At 47.2% G+C, this 20,383-nt stretch overlaps 1 protein-coding gene across 2 annotated transcripts in view; it reads right to left on the reverse strand.

The window, feature by feature from the left end:
• The window catches only part of LOC147439399 (endoribonuclease YBEY, chloroplastic-like), a 97,898-nt gene that overhangs the window by 31,464 nt on the left and 46,051 nt on the right, over positions 1-20,383 (reverse strand). Inside the window, exons 2-7 of one of the 2 annotated variants that reach the window (XM_086485250.1) lie at positions 9,524-9,736; positions 9,352-9,447; positions 9,092-9,269; positions 8,909-8,983; positions 8,718-8,818; positions 8,544-8,636 (exon numbers count right to left, since the gene is read on the reverse strand). In XM_086485250.1, coding sequence (XP_086341376.1) covers positions 8,544-8,636; positions 8,718-8,818; positions 8,909-8,983; positions 9,092-9,269; positions 9,352-9,447; positions 9,524-9,736 — 756 coding nt within the window. Of the gene's footprint in view, positions 1-8,543; positions 8,637-8,717; positions 8,819-8,908; positions 8,984-9,091; positions 9,270-9,351; positions 9,448-9,523; positions 9,740-20,383 lie in introns of both variants that reach the window. The other variant, XM_086485249.1, reaches the window with a different exon arrangement.

Raw genomic sequence — 20,383 nt, forward strand, 5'->3', positions numbered from 1 at the left:
GTCAACTTCTCTGTGACTGGGTTGTTGGAGTTCGAATCTCGGCTTGCGCCACTTGATGAACTACCAACATCTTTGGTGGCTCGGACTTCGAGGTGAGAACCTGTCAAACCAATTCTTGCATGCGTAATTCTCTCTGTGCCTCACGATCGACCTCGAAGGCCGCTCGTCTTTCTTCGGCCGCCAAGCGCGCATCATCGTGCTCACGCTCCAAAGCTGCTTTTCTTTCTTTTCGTTCCTTGTCCACCAAGTGCGTTTGTTCACGCTCGCGAATCATCCGTTCCTCGTAGGCTGCCTATCGTTCTTGGCGCTCACGCTCCAAGGTAACGCGTTGCGCTTCTTGTTGAGCCATCGCAATGCGATTCGCTTCTTGTTGTGCCATTGCAACGCGATTCGCTTCTTGTTGTGCCATCACAACACGATTCACTTCTTTTTGTTGTGCCATCATGTCCATCATCGACTTGACCAAAGCCTCCATAGGATTTGGTAAAATCCGTGGCGTAGATGGGGAAGGGGGAGAGTCCGAAAAACCTCCCTCCGAAGGCCCCACTCTCCATGGCGAGAGCGATCCACTATTGATTGCACAAATCTCTACAATGCTTGGACTTGCCGTTTCTTACGCGCTCGTCTATTGCTTTGGAAAAAAGTTACCCAGAACGGGAACGGGAACGGGGAACGGGAACAGGGGCCTCCGGAACGTTTCCGGAACCCCCCCCCCCCCCAAAAAAAGAGGAACGGGAACGGGGGCCGGAACGGTAAGTTTAAAATATACTTAAATTAGGTTGGATTTAACCTATATGTTAGTAGGGATCCATACACACCCATTAGTCCAAGTAGAATCCTATTTAGGCATGCTCTGCAATGATTCTTCAGTCTTAAGGCTTACAGCAATTGTACAATACACAATACATGAATTGGGATCATCCTTTACAAAAGCATCTTGATTCTTCATAGAAAGAACATTAACTCAAAGTTGAAGAATAGAGTCCACACTCCACACAAAAGCTTGGAGCAAAAAGATGATAGATCGTAGATTATAAAGATGGCTTACAAGGCCAGCCAAGGCGCTACAAAAAGACATGTAGAGGCTAGAGTGCTAAATAACAACTGTAAGAGTCACTAGGTGACATGTCAAGACTCAACCACTCATAAGGTAGTGCAATACAAAAAGGGGGGCAAAGCCAGCGGCCACAAAGGAAACAAATATTAAAAACCAATGAGCAATGAGTCATGACTCATGCCTGATGTTCACCTCTGGGTAGGGACAGAAGAGTATCCCACCTCCCAATCTATAGTGGAGTCCTGGACGTCGTGAATATCATCCCAATCCTCCTGCATAGGCTCATCCTCATGCGTAGATCCTCCTGCCTCTCCAAGCGCCTCTGCCTCTGCCTCCATCTCCCACTGTAGAAAAGGATCTGTCACTTTGGATGCTGACTTGCAAAGCATTTTTAAGTTTGCACTGACAAAAACAAGGTCATTTTCTTTCTCCACTTCAAGTCGGTTCCTCTTTCTCGATGCAATGTGGCTATATACACTCCACAATTGCTCCAAGCAAGAGGAGCTAACCGCTTGGCTGAGAATGCGGACGACAAGTCGCTGAAGATCGGGACCATCTCAACCATTTTCTTGCCACCACAAGACGGAGGAAATCTTGGTGCGATCAATTTGGGCATCGGCTGTCCCAAATGATCCTCGCATATCCCTGTAAAATGCAAGCTGATCCTTGATTTTGCGTTGCATGTCACGATCAGGGTGAAGCTCCTTCAAGATGGTGTTCCAATGTGTGTTTATCTCCGAATCATGCTCCTGCCCTGCACCCTAGAACTATGGGTCCAACACAAAAGATGCACCATGAAGAGGTGAACTATAGGCATTCCACCTGCTACTGGAAAGGTCTTTGATTTCTTCAAGCCTATATGGGTCCTTCTCATGCTCTTCAAGAGCCTCGACCATGCGATCTATTGCTTCATAGACCTTGCCAATGCAAGGTTGCATACCATCCATCACTCTAAGCAAGTGGATCACTGGTTTCACCATTTTATCAATACTCTTTAGGGACTCCCAATACTAAGGATCCTCCACCTGCCCTGCACCCTAGAACTATGGGTCCAACACAAAAGATGCACCATGAAGAGGTGAACTATAGGCATTCCACCTGCTACTGGAAAGGTCTTTGATTTCTTCAAGCCTATATGGGTCCTTCTCATGCTCTTCAAGAGCCTCGACCATGCGATCTATTGCTTCATAGACCTTGCCAATGCAAGGTTGCATACCATCCATCACTCTAAGCAAGTGGATCACTGGTTTCACCATTTTATCAATACTCTTTAGGGACTCCCAATACTAAGGATCCTCCACCTTCCCTGTACAAATGATCCCAGGGACTGTACTTGCATGGGAAGTCTCAGCAAACTCTGTACTGATGAAGAGCTACCGCACTGCACTTTAACACTCTACAAAGCGGCTTACCGTTAGATAGTTGTAGGCAAGGCGTGTCTCACAATACTTTAGAAGCACTTTGCCCCCCCGACCGCTTCAAGAACTCAGCTCGAAGTATGTTGTGGTTGTTGATGAAAGCAACCACCTTGGACGTGGATACAATGAGAGGCTCTATCCAAGGTAGTTTTCTAAAATCCTTCAAGAGGTTGTTAAGGCAATGTGCCATGCAAAAGGACACCGTGATGTGAGGATAAGCGCCTTCCAAAATAGCTCCATCTGCCCTGTTTGATGCCTCCCCATCGATGACTAGACCTATCACAAGGTCAGACCCAATGGTCTCTACGGCGGAGGCCCACTCACCCACAAGGACATCTGCTGATTTCCCTCTCTCCGTGGCGTCATGGGAGTGGGCAAAATACATCTCCCTTTGGAATAGGCAACAATGCTATGAATGGATCTCCTCCTTGTGTTGCTCCATCCATCCACAATGAAGGTCACGCAATACTTCGTCCATTGCCTCTTCATGTTGAGGGTTTCCATCTCCACAACGGCCTTCTCTCTATCGAGTAGAGTAGTGCGGAGGGCCTCGGAAGAGGGTGGCAGATAGCATGCCCCATACTCTCCAATCCTCATGCACATTGTCTTTAAGTACTCCGACCTACACAGTGCACACAAGAGGTATTAGGATTTACTATTTCGATGAGAATGAGAATCAAGATGGCAAATCATGAGAGAATGATAAGTCTTACCGAGCCTTTATGAAGGGGATGTGATCACGATAGAAAAAGCGTGCAACACTTGCATCCACATCCTCCTTCCTTTTTGGATCCCAAGTGGAAGGTGCGTTGGTGAGGTTTGGGAGTGGAGACCAGAGTAGTATTGGGCATTGAAAATGCCGATCGAAATGATGTAGCCCCCGTCTCCGCCGTTGCCGCATTACTATCACCACCGATCGATGAAGAAGGTGTAGAAAAGGGAAAAACCAAGTCGTTGGGGTCAATTGCGGGACGCTTCGGCTTGGCCGGGTCTTTCTCCTCTTTGTTGGCTTTGATGGTTGCATCCTTGGCTTCGAATACCTTCAACAATTGCTAGTTGACCGCCTTGCATATTGCTACTTGTTGTCCCTCTTGTTTAAGGAGGTGAGCATGTACTTTAGTTGTGCCAAATTGCCGTTCCAAGCCGCATAGCTTGCACTTCCATGCACGTGCACCACCGGCCTTTCCCAACACTCGGGAATGCGCTTCGTCCCACCATGAAGCTTCCTTCTTCTTCTTCTTCTTCTTCGCACCCAAGGGCACACATTCACTTGATGCGGAAGATTGGGCCATGATGATGATGAGAGAGAGAGAGAGAGAGAGAGAGAGAGAGAGAGAGAGAGAGAGAGAGGTTGCGGTGTGGAGCTTGAAGCCTTGAAGCTTGAGCTATGAGGCTTAAAGCTTTGAGGCCCAAGAGAGAGGGAGAGAGATGAGAATGAATGAATGAAGGCTTGAGCAATGAGCCTTGCCCAAGGGATGCGGAGAGAGTCGAGACTCGAGAGAGGCTTGATGGAGAGGGCCGAGGCTAGAGGCTAGAGCATGTTAGGCTTGAGCATGAGAACTTCAAAAGTTCAATGAAGCCACCGTTGTCGACCTTGGCCCTTGAGGCTTGAAGCTTTGAGGGAGGGATGAGGTTTATAGGAGGCAAAGTTGCCCTTATATAGGATAGGCTATAGCTCCCTCACCTCCTCTCCCAAGCATCCAAAAACGCTGCTCAAAACAGCTGTTTTTTTTTTTTTAGCGGCCATATTTTTTGAATTTTGAAAACTGCCGTTTCAGAATTACCGCGTTCCGCATTCCGCTCCGACAAACGTTCCGGTTATGCCTCCGGGCGGAACGCCGTTCCGTTTCCATACCCGTTCCGGGCGGTTTGCTTGTGCAGGAACGCGTTCCGGGAACAGCAAGGGCCCGTTCCGGCCATTCCCTGTCACTCTGCGTTGGAACTCTCTGGCTTATCTTTTGGTGGTCCTCTAGTTCATCTTCTATTCAAGAGTTCTGTTCAGCTCTTTTTGCGAGTGCAAGTTCCACTTTTCTACCCTCCTCTGTCCTGTCAGCTTTCCTCCCGACCTAAGAAGAGAAGGCCTCTCGCCATTGAGAGTGAATCTCATCAATCCGGTAATTCTTCGAGTGTGTCTCCAATCTCGAGTCTTTGGAGTACTTCATCAATCATTTCACATACGTGTCAACCTGTAGTTGATGTTCGGACTCCAATCTGGAAAACACCCTACCAAAAATTTGCCCAATTCTCTTCAATTTCCGCACCGAATTTCAACTTTTCTTTGCCTCCCCACCGAGAGGGGTTATCTCTGTCAGATTCTCCGCAAAAACCCATGTGTACTCTTGGGTTCTTTATGGCTTATGCCCTTTAAGACAGAGCGATGAAGACAGCAGCTTCTCCCGATGCGCGATGTACAAAGGGTGGGAGTGGCTAATAGGTCCAGGGTCGGGACACGAAGATTCTTTCACATACAAATAAATCTCGGCTGTTCTGTCATGTTCTCCTCGAGAATCTATGTGTGCTACGGAAGGGATTGGATCCTCCGTAGAAGAAGAATCTTTCGGAGCTCTAATACCACTTTAACAAGCTTGGACACTCCAAGCCAGAAATCAATAGCAACACATGAACAGAAACTCCAAAATCACTGAACTTTAATAGAGAGAGAGAGAGAGAGAGAGAGAGAGAGAGATGGCACGGCGGAGTTCCGCACCTAGAAGTATTGGCCCCAAAGATTGGCCCCCCTTTCAATATTTCTTTATCATGAATCATTGCAAAGTACAACTCTCGAGGGACCCTTACTCTCAGACTCTACGTCTAGACTCTAGATGCTCTCCAAAGTGAGGCCCCAGGAGCAGAGCCCCAAAAGCATTGTATCAAAAGCACTGCAAACCCAAAAGCGTCTGCACCAAAAGCTGTCAACATGCATCGCGGAAATCTGTACAGCCTGCCACGTGGCACAGCCAGCGCAAATCACGAAATTTTCGTACAACCTGCCACGTCAGCATCTGTACGATTTGCCAAGTCATCATGTCAAGAGCAAGCTTCTGGTCTTTAGGGTTTTAGGCCCCTCAGTCGGGCTCTATAAGTTGGTAAGACTTCATCTGCATCTTTCACTAGAGGTTGGGCCTCCCTCTGTCCGGAGTGCATCCAGTCGGCCATGCCATGTCATCACTTTGTGACAGCATAACGGCGCCAAAACCCCTGTAGGTCAAAAGCACACCTCTAGGACAAAATCCCTTGCATTTTAGAAGCTTTCCGGTGAGCTGTAGTTGAAATTCAGCATGCTCTAATTTACTGTTCGGCCACAAACAGATGCCCAAGCTCCTGTAGACCACCCAAAGGCTTCCTCGAGACTTTCCTAGTGTTAATTTGCAGTTTAGGTGTGACACCCTAAACCTGCAGAAAAACACAGCAGGCTGTAATTCTTTGTTTTGTATTGTTTTGAGCGGAGTGAGCATGTATACACGTGTCCCAAGAGCTCTCGCACGCAATGGGACAGTCCCCCTCTGATTTGGGCGAGATTTCACACGAGAAAACTCTCCAAATTCGCAATCTTTCACGATGGAACTGTGAGTACCTGTTGGGAATTAGCAATTAGCTAATCCGGTTCTTGTTCAGAAGGCTCTTGTCTTGGCAAACGCGCATAGAACCCACAGAACTATACATGATCAACTCAGTAGCCCAACTAGTGGGGTATTACCATATGTGCAAAGGGAACAGAGAGATGCACGAGAGCAAATTATTGCGCTACATGAGACAAGGGAGAAGGCAAGCTTTCTTCAAAACCTGAAAATCCACTTAAAAACTGAAAATCGGCCTCCTCTCTCATATTGGGGCGCCCCCCAACTAAGATAAGTCTTCTGGAGTGTGTGTTAGCTTACACGTTGCTCCCCTACTGCCATGTGTCAGTTTGCCCCTTTGGTTTAATTTCCTAGTACCCACCAACTTATAATGTTGTGACTTGCCGAGAGGCCCAAATTCCATTTTGGCGCACATAGGCTTCCATATTCATCAGAATTCAGTGCTAATTGGCCCGACGAGTCCCAGACTGACCGACCTAGATTCCTGATGTGAGGAACCCGTTTGGCCGCAGCCGTTTCACGCTGGCCATGCAATGTCCAGTTGCACCTCTTCAAGGGTTTCGAGGAAAACAAGTAAAATAAAATAAATAAATATATGTAGTATATCTTTAAAGAAGGCAACATGAAAAATACACTTGGTGACAGCTTCTCATAACCCATCTTTATTCTTGTGCCTGCGTCTTTAGGCGATTCCTTTTTCGAGTTCGGATTTCCTCCCAAACCCATGCAATATTCCCTTTCCGATGTTCCCATCACCTATCATGTGACGCATTAGGAATACCCACTTCCCGATCTCTCCCACCTAACTAATTGTACAACTCCTTCGTGATGTTTAATGTCACCCATCATATGACACATCAGAGTTGTCCATTCCTAATGGCTTTTATCAATTCCAGTAGATCGACAATTCCTAACCTTTTCAGTTCAAGTGTACACATTTAAATATCTAATTTATAAATAGAAATTACTAAAAATTTAAGAAAAGGTCCCCAAAGAGTTGGTCTAACGGTAAGGCTTTGGCCTCTCAGCCTACGGGTTGTGGGTTCAGATCCCCCGATTGGTCACACTCTAGAGGGACACCTTGTGCTCACCTGGTATTCACGTTGCTAGGGCTCTTGCCCTTGGACACTCGAGTGCTCCTCATCCTCCTAGAGTGGATCACCCGAGGAGGAGGTTCCTAGTTGGTTGCTACGAGTTCTCTCCGTCGTTCCCGGCACGTGGTCCATCAATTAGGTGGCCATGGTGATGCCTACGCATGGCTCTTGCCCAAAGGTACGCGGCCCTTGCCCGACCATGTAACATGGCTAATATTGGGAAGGGATAAGCACCTCCCCCTGTGGGCGTGTCAAAAAAAAAAAAAAAAAGTCCATTTAGCAACAGCAGATGGCTGGGGATTTGCCAACTATCTGGGACATATTGGGAGAGCGTCTCTTTTATGGAGATGGCTAGAAGCCAAATCCATGGATGCCGCAGGGAGGTTACAGAGCTTCTGGGGCCTCTATGCCAGGACATATGAGTGGCATGCAGGGCATGCAAGGTACGACGCCTAGTATGCAGGGATATTCTTTTGACACTCAGTTTAGAGGCATGTACCACACTGGTATGACTCCACCTTTTGGGACTACTTTTCTTGGCAATGAAATCACCTTGCTTGGGGGCCACACCTTATGATCAACTAACTCTATTGGAGGGACAAAAGGACTACAAGGAATGAGGATACTTTCCGTGGTGAGCCGGATGAGTTGAAGGCTTTGGCCTTCGATTCAGCAATTTGATGCAGCTTCTATGAGGGGCAACTTCACCAAGGCCTCTTAAGTGAGAAAGGCCTTTTTGAGGGGAACTCTCTTCACTGGTGGTCTACTATTTTGATACAAGGGCAAACTTTAAAGACTTGGTTCAAGTTCAAACAGATTCGTCTTCCTTAGGATTGACACAGGCTTTTCAGGCAGATTACCTTTCTGCTTGAAATAACTTATGTAATAAGGAGGAAGATACTTTTCCTACAACCAACAGTTTTGCGATGCATATCTTCAAGTAGCTGTTTTTTGACTAGTTGACTTGGATGAGCAGATGTTGTATTGTTGCCGGCTGCCTCTTGGGTTGAAGAGGTATTGCCTTAAGCAGAAGGCCTTCAGGCCTATAGAGGAAGATAGCACATGCTCAAAATGGGTATGCCTTGCTCAATGGAAAGCTGACTTTGGGACAAGGAAGGCTACATCAAAAGGAGAAACTCAAACCAACGTACAGCAAAAGCAAAGAGGAAGATAGGGTGGAAACTTCTAGAGTGCAGGAGAGAGAGAGAGAGAGAGAGAGAGAGAGAGAGAGAGAGAGAGAGAGAGAGACAACATTGAATAAATATTTGTAGGTATGAAATAACCGTTGCTCCATTGACAGGGATCAAAAGCAACAAGCCCTTGGCAACATCCCAATGCAGTAGTGGCATTGCCCAATCTAGTGATGGTTTTGACCATGACTAAGGAGAGAGATTACCTGGACAAATACCCCTGGAGAAGTTTCCGAAATAAGACCCAATTCGCCCACCAGTCCAGCAGACTGGCATGCTGTTATAACTGCAGGCCTTGTCTGCCAGGGAAACCACAAGATGAAGTCAAATTTGTAATCTCTTCTGAAAGCCCTTCCCACCTATTTTGGACAAATGTTCACCTTGCCAGTTGCTATAAAAATCTTGACCCCTCGTGCTATAGCTTCTTTAAGTGCAGCAGCTGTCTTTTCTGTGATCCTGCTTTTGCTATTAAGTAAAGTACCTGCAAAGTACTCATTGCTATAAAAACAAAACTTCTGCTGATGTGAAAATACCTAAAAGAGGAATCAACAAAAGCATCGGTATCAATTACCATCCATATCACAAAGCACCACCTTGAAAAAAGGACTCCTTTTCCAAGTCCCTTTCAATACACTTTCTTTTGAGCCTGCAATTCAAATGACGATTCCACATATGTTGAAAAGGTCAATGAGCATAAACCCCCAAAGGACATGCAACACATGCTCATTAAATGGATCGTGCTTGAATGTCCTACTATCAGAAGCAGAAGGCAGATGTGTGTCCTCGCAGCTTTCTGACAAAGACGCACTAATTAAGCCATTGCTGTTCCACCCAAGTCCCTGTAAAATACGTATCTCTTCTTTCTCCATCTCAACCGCAGCTTCAGGACCTTCTTCATGGTCATAACCAAGAACATGCAGCAAACCATGGACCTAAAATACAGGAACATCAAAGAGTATTAATACCGCCAGAATATTCTTTTTCAATGAGCAAAACTTTTCGTGTGGATCATACCAGAAGGATTCGCACTTCATCTAAAAGATCATGGCCTCTCTCTTGTGCTTGCCTCTTTGCAGTATCCAAAGAGATAATGACGTCTCCTAAAAGCCACTGCCTACCAAAAGACCCTCAACTAAAAAACTACAGGCGTTGCAAACAAAAACAAAAGCCAAAAAAATTCCCTTACAAGTGATGCCACTCCTGGAGCCTGTTCCTGAGGAAATGATAGAACATCTGTTGGAGAATTTTTTCCTCTCCATTCCTTGTTGAGGCTTTGAATGTAATTATCGTCACAAATAAGTAATGACAGCTCTACAATCTCACTAGAAGCCAGATTATCAACTCCTTCAACCGCAAGCTTAAGGGCCATAGGTCCATCATGATCAAGTTGTTCCAAAAACTTCTGTAACAAAAGAATAGGCTATTTCAACATGGGCAACTTAATATCACAGAAGAGATTTTCTCTCTTTTAACCTGCTGCGTCCATTCAAGTCAAAAGCAAAACTACAATCACTTCAAATTGCAACAAAAGGACTACAACATTAATTCCAACAGAGATCATTACCCTATTCTCATTTCCAAACAAACTCAGAAAGATTCAAAAGAGCCCATGACCCAGACTTGGTTGTCCAGAATATTAAACTAACTTACGATAGACGAATGACATGCAGAACACTCAGCATACAATGCATACTAGGTTTCCAATATCAAGATAACTACAACCCCTAGTGCTTGGCAACTGCTGCAAACGCACTTTCTCCTTGTTTTGTCGAGAATGATCACATTGTCAATCCTTGCACAAGAGAGCCCATTGAATAAAACCTCACAAGATCTGCCACAACTTATACCCGAATGCTTCCCAACATAATTTTTTCAAGCGCCATTCAAATGTCAAATGCAGACGAATTGTGTTAGAATTGCAGATTCCTGTCCAATAGTGGCTCCAGTATCTCCCAAGAGCAGATCAGGGAGTGAGGACTGTTTTGTGGCTGTGCCCGGCTGTACCTGACCCTCTGACACTAGAGAACTACAACCCCTAGTGCTTGGCAGCTGCTGCAAAAGCACTCTCTCCTTGTTTTGTCAAGAATGATTGCATTGTCAATTCTTGCACAAGAGAGCCCATTGCATAAAACCTTACAACATAACTGCAACCCCTAGTGTTTCGCAGCTGCTGCAAAAGCACTTTCTCCTTGTTTTGTCAAGATTGATTGCATTGTCAATCCTTGCACAAGAGAGCCCATTGAATAAAACCTTACAAGATCTGCCACAACTTATACCCGAATGCATCCCAACATAATTTTCTCAAACGCCATTCAAATGTCAAATACAGACAAATTTGTGTTAGAATTTCAGATTCTTGTCCAATGGTAGCTCCAGAATCTCCCAAGAGCAGATCAGGAAGTGAGGACTGTTTTGTGGCTGTGCCCGGCTGTACCCGACCTTCTGACACTAGAGAACACCTACAAGGCCATATAGCAACTCTAGAGAAGAGAGATCACTGAGGTAGAAAGAGACGCAATCTGAGAAATTGAGAATGAGAGAGAGAGAGAGAGAGAGAGAGAGAGAGAGATCTAGGAAAGGCTCTCCATGCACATAACAAACTGCTCAAACAATTGATCAAGGGTGGTCTGTTGGGATCATAGATAGGGCTTGAAAGGAGGGGCAGCCATAGCTACACGGGAGGGAGAAGAAGAAGAAGATGAAGAAGAAGAGAATTTTAACGTCGTAGGAAACTATCTCAAGAGACCTTAAAGATCTAGCCGACGAGGAGAGAGAGAGAGAGAGAGAGAGAGAGAGAGAAAAGAAAGAAAGAAAGAAAGATTTTTAACGTCTATGTCAGGCCGAAATCGGCCTATGAGACAAATCAAATGTACATTGTGTGTATGTCATCCGTCTATCGGAAAGACAAATGAAACAAAATTGATACAAAACTGAGCTGAAAGTAGGTAGTGGAGTATCTGAGGAGGGATGGAGCTCTATCTCTAGGGGTATATGCATGTCTGTATGCTCAAGGTAGTACAATCATGAGAATGCATCAAGCTATCTAGCTCCATCCTGTACTAATGGGGGGGTGTAAGATGTGGTACATGGGTGGGTCTGGTGCCAAGGCTACCCGGATGAAAGCTGTCGGGTCAGCCCTCATCTGAGCCACTCGCTCCTCAGTGGCACGGCGCTCCCGGGCTCGGATCTCCTCGATCTGTCGGTGGTGGGAGCTCGCGCCCCTGTAGCCTGTGACTCGTGGTCGTCGTCTAGCTCGGTTCACCTCCGCCTGTGGGAGTGTCACTCCCCTCTGAGTGTCTGGTGAGGGGGGGGCGGAAATCCTCTGAAAGAAGTCTGTGAGCTGCGACTGTCTCCCCTCTGTCTGTGTAGCTGTGTGTGGCTGTAGTAGTGTGTCCCGATGGCTCTGTATCTCTAGTAAGAAACGTCCGAGCTGTCTCTGATCTCGAGATTCCATGATCTCTCGGAGAGTGGGCTGTCCTCTAAATAGGGCCTCATACCTGCCTCTGATCTCAGTGTATGCTCTGCATCTACATACAAAGTGCTCCTCACTCTCCACCTCCTCTGTGCAGGCTCTGCAGATTCGCTCCCCCTCGGAACACCAGTATGTCTCCCGATCTCAATCTCTAACCTGTGTGAAGCCACTCTCAGCTGACCAATCGCCACCCGTGAGCTATGTGGCATATATGTGTCCATGTAGCGTGGTCTCTGTATGAACCCCCCAGACAATATGGTGAGAAACTGGTCTCTGTAATCTGACATCCTCGTCCCCAAGCTAGGTGCCGCCCAGACTCTCCTAGTGTATAGCTGCCACAGATCCTGTCTCAATACCAAGTTCCTCTCACTGCGAGAGAGGTGAACATATGGTGAGTGGGGGTTGTACTGGAATGGTGGTAGGCTCTCCATGTCAAGACCGTGTCCCTCAAACCATGCTCTGACCTGTGAGTACCATGCTCTCTCATGTCCACTCTCTGATAGCTGTATAGCTGCCTCAAATGCTCTACGGGTAAGTCTGTCAGGAGGTAGCTCTCTCATCCTCTGGATGAAGCAAACTGTCTGGAATAGTGCCTCTACAACCATAGGTGGTGTGGCGAGCTCGGCTCTAATAATGTCGTGTGGCACTGTCTTCTTGCTGCGGAGCAAGCGTGAGATCATATATACCTGTGGTCTCTCAAGTTGTGTCCACTGGTCAGCTGTCAATCCTGGTGCCCATACTGCCGCCGAGTACATCAAGGCCGGGGTGACTAAGGTGTCGAAAAGCCACCCCTTCGTGCGGGGCTCCTGAAAGTGTGCCTGGTGGCACCTCCGCTCTAGCATGGCCAGAGCTGCATATCCTCGGGTGAGCCTGTCAACAGCAGCCTGCCTCATAGTGAAGGGTCCTGGTAGGCTGGTGAATGTGATGCCAAGGTAGACATAGGAGGTGACTACATCAACCTGTCCTCCTGCTGCTGTGAAGGTGGCGGCGCTCCTCACTGCACTGGATGTGTGAAAGATCATAACCTTGGTTTTGCCAAGGTTCACAGTCAACCCCCTGTGTGTGCTGAATTCGTCCAAGGCCTCAAGATGGCGTTGCAAGCCCTCGGGTGACTCTGAAATCAACACAATATCATCAGCATATAACATGATGTGGACCGGAGTACCTGCCAAGTCGCTCCCCTCTCCCCCTGCTCGTAGTATGTAGTCGGAGAGCTCGTCGATGTATAGCCCAAAGAGTGTCGGGGAGAGTGGGCATCCTTGCTTAACACCAATGGTGCTAGCAATGGTCTCTGAAAAACCGCCTGGGCAACGAACCCGACCCGTCACCCTCTCATATAGAGCATATATGGCCCAAATCATCTCTGTTGGTACCCCAATGCTGTGAAGGCACTGGAAGAGTCTCTCGCGTGGGACTGTGTCAAAGGCCTTGCGGAAGTCCACAAAGCAGCAGTAAAGCCTCTTCTTCCGCGCCTTTGCCCCATCAATGAGGCAGCGCAGAACGAAGATGTGGTCAATGGTGGAGAAAGCTCGTCTGAAACCTGCTTGGCCTGGAGCTCGTAAACCCTCGATCTCTGCGTAGCAGCTGAGCTGTGCCTCAAGTACTGCTCCATATAGCTTGGCCATCGTGTGGCCAATCATGATAGTCCTGTAGTTCCCTGGGTCCAGGGTGTCGCCAGATTTGTGGATAGGCACTATGGTGTGCTGTGTCCACTCCTCTGGGAAGCCCTCCCCTATAGCCCGGTTGAAGACATGTGCAATCAACGAGGCTATAGTGGAGGCCGTATAAATGATGTGCTCACTCTGTAATCCAGTATGGTCAGCTGATCGTCTGTGCTGCATGCGGCGTATGGCCCTCTCTACCATCTCTGCCGTAAAGAAGGAGGAGCACGTGGGGCGAGGCTCGTGTGGTTGTGGAATAGGAGGCTGCCCTGGCACTTCATAAAGTCGCTCTGCATAATCATGCCATATCTGTGGATCCTCAATAGCTGTAGTCGGACGTGGCTCGCGTAGGGTGCGCCATGCCGTCGCGCTATCCATGCTCATGAATAGGCGGTATAGCTCAAGCTCCTGTGCCTCTTCGAATGCTCGCCGCTTTTGGCGTGTCAGCGTCTTCATATGCCGTCTGGCCTCTCTCTCTGTGATCTCTCCTAAGGCTCGTCGTGCCTGGAGGCGTCGGTATAGCTCTCTGCACTCATCATCATACCAGCGGTTCTGAGGCATAGCCCCGGGGGGGGGAGTGCGTCCTGTGTGAGTGGTGTGTGGAAAAGAGCTAATAGCTGAAGTGTGGAGAACGGAAGAGATATGTGATGTGAGAACTGAGAGTGGTGTGGATGGGTGGAGGAGACATAGGCCATGTTCGACCTTGGCCGAGTAAATAGAGGCTAACTCATGTGTGAAATGGATGGTGGTGTGTGGAGTGCGTGTTGTGGAGCTGTGTGTGATGGTATCTCCGGTGATAGAGAAAGAGAGGTATGTGTGGTCGGCTCCGATGGGTATGGGTGGAATGGTGAAGGATGTGATAAGGTGTGTAGCCTCCCTGGGTCCCAGAATATAGTCGACTGTACTCCCCCCTCCTTCTGCAACTCCATGTGGCATACAAGTCAAGCCCCCTGAGGTGGGCCACTGGACCATCCCGTTATAAATAACGAGACGGTGCTGGGAGCCAAGTCGAAGTAGATGTCGTCCATAAGCTGTGACTGGAGCTCTGTCTGCTGTGTCTCTCCTAGTAGCCTCCTCATCTAGAGTGTGTAGTGTCTCTGGGTCCTCATGGTCATATGTCTCACACTGCTCACTGCGTGTACGAGCATTGAAGTCTCCCATAAGGAAGACTTCACCCAGTGTGGAGTACTCCATAATCTCCTCCGTGAGGCATGCGTACGGTGACTCCTGCTCAATAGGGGCGAATCTGGAGCCTGTGGGAGCAAAATAGCAAAGGGCAATGTAGACGATCCTGTCTCGTGAGAGCTCGAGGCGAATCCACATGTAGCGGGCCTGTGGGTCCCGGGCAACAATCTGTAGTCTGCTGTGAAGCCCCTGTCTAAAGAGTATGGCCACTCCTCCTGAGCCGCGAGTGGTGTGCTGGCGCATACATCCTCGATGTAGAGACTCCCACTGAAATCCATGTATCCGTGGTAACCCTCTCTCCGGGCTCTCGTGTGTCTCTGTAAGTAGAATGATGTCTCGACCTCTCATCACCTCCTCAAGTCTCTCTGGGTGTGTCCATAAGTCTCCATTGCAATTCCAAACCGTGACATGAATCTCCTCGTGTGTCCCACAGGCCGCGAGTCCCTATGCGATGGTCTTGCCATCAATGATAACCCTACCATCCCGATATACTGCCTTCTTCCCTTCTTTGCGGGCTTGGTGGACTCGAGGCATGCACGCGCGACGGTGATCTTGTTGCATCTTTGTGAGGTCATCATCTAGATAAATCGGTGGGCCGTCGATCCCTCTCAGGATGACCCTCTTTCGGAGGAAGGAAGTTCGAGACTCCTCGGAGGCGAATTGGAGGATGAGAGCTCTTTTCTTTGGATCTTTGCCGGCTCTCCAAACTTTGGAGAAAGGGATCTCTTCTTCCTTGTATCCCACTTTCTTGCATAAAGCTTTCCCATCGCTTTCGGGTGTAGACCCTTCTTCTTCTTTGATGCCGGTCACTCGCACATTGAGACGGCGAGCTTGTCGCATCTTCTCCTCTTCGATGGTTGTGTGTACGATGAGTACTTCATCTTTTTGGGCTTCCTCTCTTGCTACCTTCTTGATGTTCTTTTTGACTACTTCGACCCATCCTTCTTTGGTGGCCTCTAATTTGTCCTCAATGCTTGCGGTGAGGGCTTTGGTGATCTCCTCCTTGAGGGCTTCCTTAGCCTCCCCTTTAATCTCTCCTTCCTCGGGGGTGAGGGATGTGAGGGAAGCATGAAGGAGATCGATTTGTGCCTTCATCTCTTCTTGCTCTTTCCTCCATCTCTCCCTCTCCTTCTCGTTCTCCCGTTCCCTTCTCTCCTTCCCCTCTTTGAGATTTTGGATTTCCGCTCTCATGTCCTCCTTCTCTTCGTTCCATAGCTTGATGAAGTTGGCTTTCTCCTCCTTCCATATTTCTCTCTCCATCCGCCATTCCTTCATGTCCTTCTCCAATTGTGCAAGCCTCTTATTCGTGAGCATGAAGGACGTTGTCTTCTTTGTCGGTGTCGGCGTCTTGATGATGGGGGAAGACATGGTTGGCTTCGTAGCTACCCTCTCTTCATATTGTGAAGAAGAGGGGAAGAGAACACTCAGCTTGTGTGTATGCAGGGGGCAGCGGGCAGGGGATGGGGATGGGGGTGTGTGTTTTCACTTGACGTGCAGGGAGCAGCGCAGCGCGCAGGAGGGAGCAGCACACAGGGGTAGCGTGCAGGGGTGGGGCAGCGCGCAGAGGAGGCAGCGCGGCGCAGGGAGCGGCGCGCAGTGAGCAGCGCGCAGGGGAGGCAGCGCGCAGGAGGGAGCCACGCGCAGGGGAGGCAGCGCGCAGAGAGAGAGAGAGAGAGAGAGAGAGAGAGAGAGAGAGAGAGATGAAACTGTTGACCTGAAAACTCTGAAGCCCGGATTATTTAGGGTTTCATGTAGCAGTCTGCCGCATATTTAGGGGCTTTGTTGAGCTCTGCACACTGTCCTTCATACCTGCGTGCTGCCTTGCGAGAGAGAGAAGGAGAAGAGAGACGTGTCGGCCAGTTAGGGTTTCACCGTGGCGAGCTTGCTACAAGAGAGAGAGAGAGAGAGAGAGAGAGAGAAAATGAAATGAAATGAAATGTTATATTAACGTCTTCAAAAGGCCAAAATGACCTATGAGACCAATCAGTTACAAAATACTTAATATACAGTGTAAAAATAGAATACCTTTAGCATAGAATTCATATGTACAACAAGGCCTATTATTTATAAGGCTAAGGATGAGTATCCGGTTCAGCCTTTGACTTGCATAAAGGCAAAGCTAATATCCAAGATACTAAAAGGCTTATCTTCCACATAAGCATTTAACAACTAAGAGTTGTTTCTCACCAAAGGCTTAGGACATGCCCACCCAACAATCCTCCCTTTGGGCATGGCCTATATTGAAGTAATCTAGATCGAGACTCATAAGCCACACACGATAATAGTTACATAGACTAGGATAGTCACACAGACTATAGTCACACAGACAAATAGGTCTACACTAATATGGTGTCACACAGACTTAAACCATCTCCTCAAACAAATAAGGTGGAAGACAATCCATATCTATAGTACATCAGTATATTCACAAAAGAGAGTAGGGGCGGTACACACATACAAACAGTTGTCTTCCTCGTCCTCTTCGTCTTCATTTTTGTCGTCATCTCTGCAAGGTTGATTTTGCATTTTCACTGTCCTCTGCAAGGTTGATTTTGCCTTTTCCTCTATTGCTACTGCTACTATTACCTGGGCATTTTGATGGTGGATATCCTTTGACCCCGCAATTGCTACAGGATATGTTCTTGTAGCAATCATTTGAGAAATGCCGTGGTTTGACGCATTCGTAACACCTTTTATTTTTGGTCGTAGTTGATGAAGATGCATTCCTAGATGATGATGGAATGTAAGCTCCTCCATTTGCCGACGCCTTCTTTGTTTGCTTCTTATCTCCTTCAATTAAGACATTTATGACTTGTTACAATGTGGATATTGGTTACTTTTGTTCTAGAACTGTGACTATGTTCTCTAAGTTTTTTGGGACAGCACTTAAGAGCACAGCAACCTTATATTCGTCAGGGATTTGACACTCGATATAAGTTAATTGAGTGATGATGCTCATTAACCTGTTGACGAGGCTTGAGATATCCACCCCTTTATTCATCGTCAATTTGTAAAAAGGTTCTTTTTAAGGCTAATTTTTTTTTGTTTTGCACCAAGATTTTCTTCTAGGATCATCCATGCTTGAATTGTTGTGGTGCAATTATTAGTGAAGTGCACTAATTATCATGTAATGATGTGATAATTATTCCTAGAGCTTGTCATCTTTTGCTTGAAGTTGTGCGATCTAGGCTCTAGTGTGATGTCGATTGTGGATGGTTCAGCCGTGCGTGGTTTTACAACAGACCATAGTTGCTTTCTCATGAGATACCTACGTAGCTTTGTCTGCCAGGTATGGAACCCTTCCTCATTGAATTTTTCAATCCCTTTTTCTCCCATAGTGCCAATAGAGGGGTCTTAGCAATTAGATATAGCTAATGCTAGTGTCTATCCTCTTTACAAGATGTGCACTAAAAAAATCTCTCCCCTTAGATTATGAACTTTTTCATACACTTCAAGTGATAGTGCTCGGATGCAAAAATTTAAGCTTTCAATTACGACAGATTTAGGGAGAATGTTATAGAGAGGTGTTCTTTGACGCTCGAGAAAAAGCTTGAAGCCTTGAAGATCTTTTGAAAGAAGCTTTTGCCTAAGATGATCGAAAAATTCTTTGGATGCCCAAAGGAAGCCTTGAAATTCTCCTTGAAGTTTTGATGATGGAGACTTTGGTTGTTGTCTGCTCATAAAAATGTGCCCTTTGGCAAATTGAGGTGAGGCACCTTGGTTGTTCACGTAGGAAAGCACCTTTACAGAATTTGAGGCCGCGAGATCGGTTCCCTATGGAGAATCCAAAAAAAAAACAAATTGCAAATTGGGTCAGGTCCAGGTGTGTGAACTTCCGTCCAAGTGTAGAGGCTCTCTTTTTTGTGACTTAGGGTGTGTGGGGGCGTTCTCATGCCAATTTAACATCGGCCCAATCCGCTCGAGCCAGCTTGAAGAAGGTTGAAGAGGATAGGCAGTGCCTAATCACCCTTTAATTTGTTTTCTGAGCTCATTGTTGATGACGAGCGGGCTTTATCTGGTAGCATGTGAGAATAGCCTAGTAGTAGTGTACTACTTGCAACGGGTGGCTAGGCATGACAAGGTGTTGGAGCGAGCCGAGGTTATGAGAATTTGTGGACAAAGCTGCACCGAGCTTCCCAATGCTTCTGATTGCACCTGCCACTCGAGGGAACGTCAAGTTTGTCAAGCTACTATCCGTGTAGGTTCCGTTTACAAACAGTAGCTTGTGTTGCGAGGATTTCCAAGACCTCTCGGATGTGAGCGTAGTTGATGCAAGCACCTCTAGTAGTAGCACTCAACACAGTTCGAATTTGAGTAAGTCACCACAATTGGCAAGCAATAGCGCAAGGCTGCTGGTGTATAGATTAAGAGCTATGATCAATGGCTAACTCCACACACACTGTATTAATTCAAACTTTTGAAATGATCTATTAACACACACAAATTGCACTAACTAATAGGAAAGAAATAAGCCAAAATCAAGGCAAATCTGAGAGCTAATTAAGTGGAATTATGTACACACTCTTAAGATAGAAAATGAGAAACGCTCAACTAATGAAATTATTCGGAGATTCAAAGAGGCTCAATTGCACCTTAATCATGGCGCTCTGATACCAATTGTTGGGATCATAGATGGGTGCAAAGCGCTCAAGGGGGCTTGAAAGGAGGGGCAACCATAGCTATACAGTAGAGAGAGGTAGAGAGAGAGAGAGAGAGAGAGAGAGAGAGAGAGAGAGAAGGTACGCACTTTCAATACTCAATATACAACGCAAAAATAGAATACCTTTAGCATAGAATTCATATGTACAAGAAGGCCTTTTATTTATAAGGCTAAGGATGAGTATCCGGTTCAGACTTTGACTTGCATAAAGGCAAAGATAATATCTAAGATACTTAAAGGCTTATCTTCCACATAAGCATTTAACAACTAAGAGTTGTTTCTCACCAAAGGCTTAGGATGTGCCCACCCAACATGGTCCAGCATTAAACTAACATGCCTCAGTGGATAGAGCCAAAGTACACACAATTGATATTGCTAGTAGCTACTGCTACGGCCATCTGCTCCTACACACGAGACCACTGTCTCGGCCTCAACATGGGCTACAACCCTAGCCAGCTCTGAAAGCAAATCTTCGGTCAAACTTCTCCAGGCAAGAAACTCATCTGGAGGGAGGACAAGGATCAGGGATGCCCATGGTGTGGCTGCCCCTTGAAGATCATGGATCTCCTCCTCCCCTACGCCTGCACCAAGAGGAAGGTGCTCTGCAACAACATGATCACATCACCTCTACATGTATGTCCTGAGAAGAAAAACGCAAGGGAAATCCCCTTGCTGGCCATTACATCTCCCGGTCGTGTTGTCTGCTGCTGGAAATTCAAAACGCTGGGCTGCCAAAAACGCTAGAGGTAGGCTGATCAAAACGCAAGCAAGTGCTGCCCCCACCCACTAATCACCCTAGGGCTGCTCACTAGGAGCACCCTGCAGACAAGGCCTGTGCACGCACTATGCTTGTCACGAGTGCTGACGTGGAAATTCCACTCAAGGGGACCTGTTTTAAAGCGCCCATAGTGACTAGACAGTGAGAAACATTAGAACCCTAAAAATATGCTAACATGGCACCTGTACGAACGTCCCGAACTTTGCGCCGCAAATTGTGGAACTGCGCGAACATGCCCGTAAAATGCAAGGTAAGCTTCTGGGCACCAGGTTTTGATATTGGATGCTTTT

This window comes from Adiantum capillus-veneris, chromosome 16 (genome assembly GCF_014529385.1).
Source record: "Adiantum capillus-veneris isolate H3 chromosome 16, ASM1452938v2, whole genome shotgun sequence".
NCBI classification, from domain to species: Eukaryota; Viridiplantae; Streptophyta; class Polypodiopsida; order Polypodiales; family Pteridaceae; genus Adiantum; species Adiantum capillus-veneris.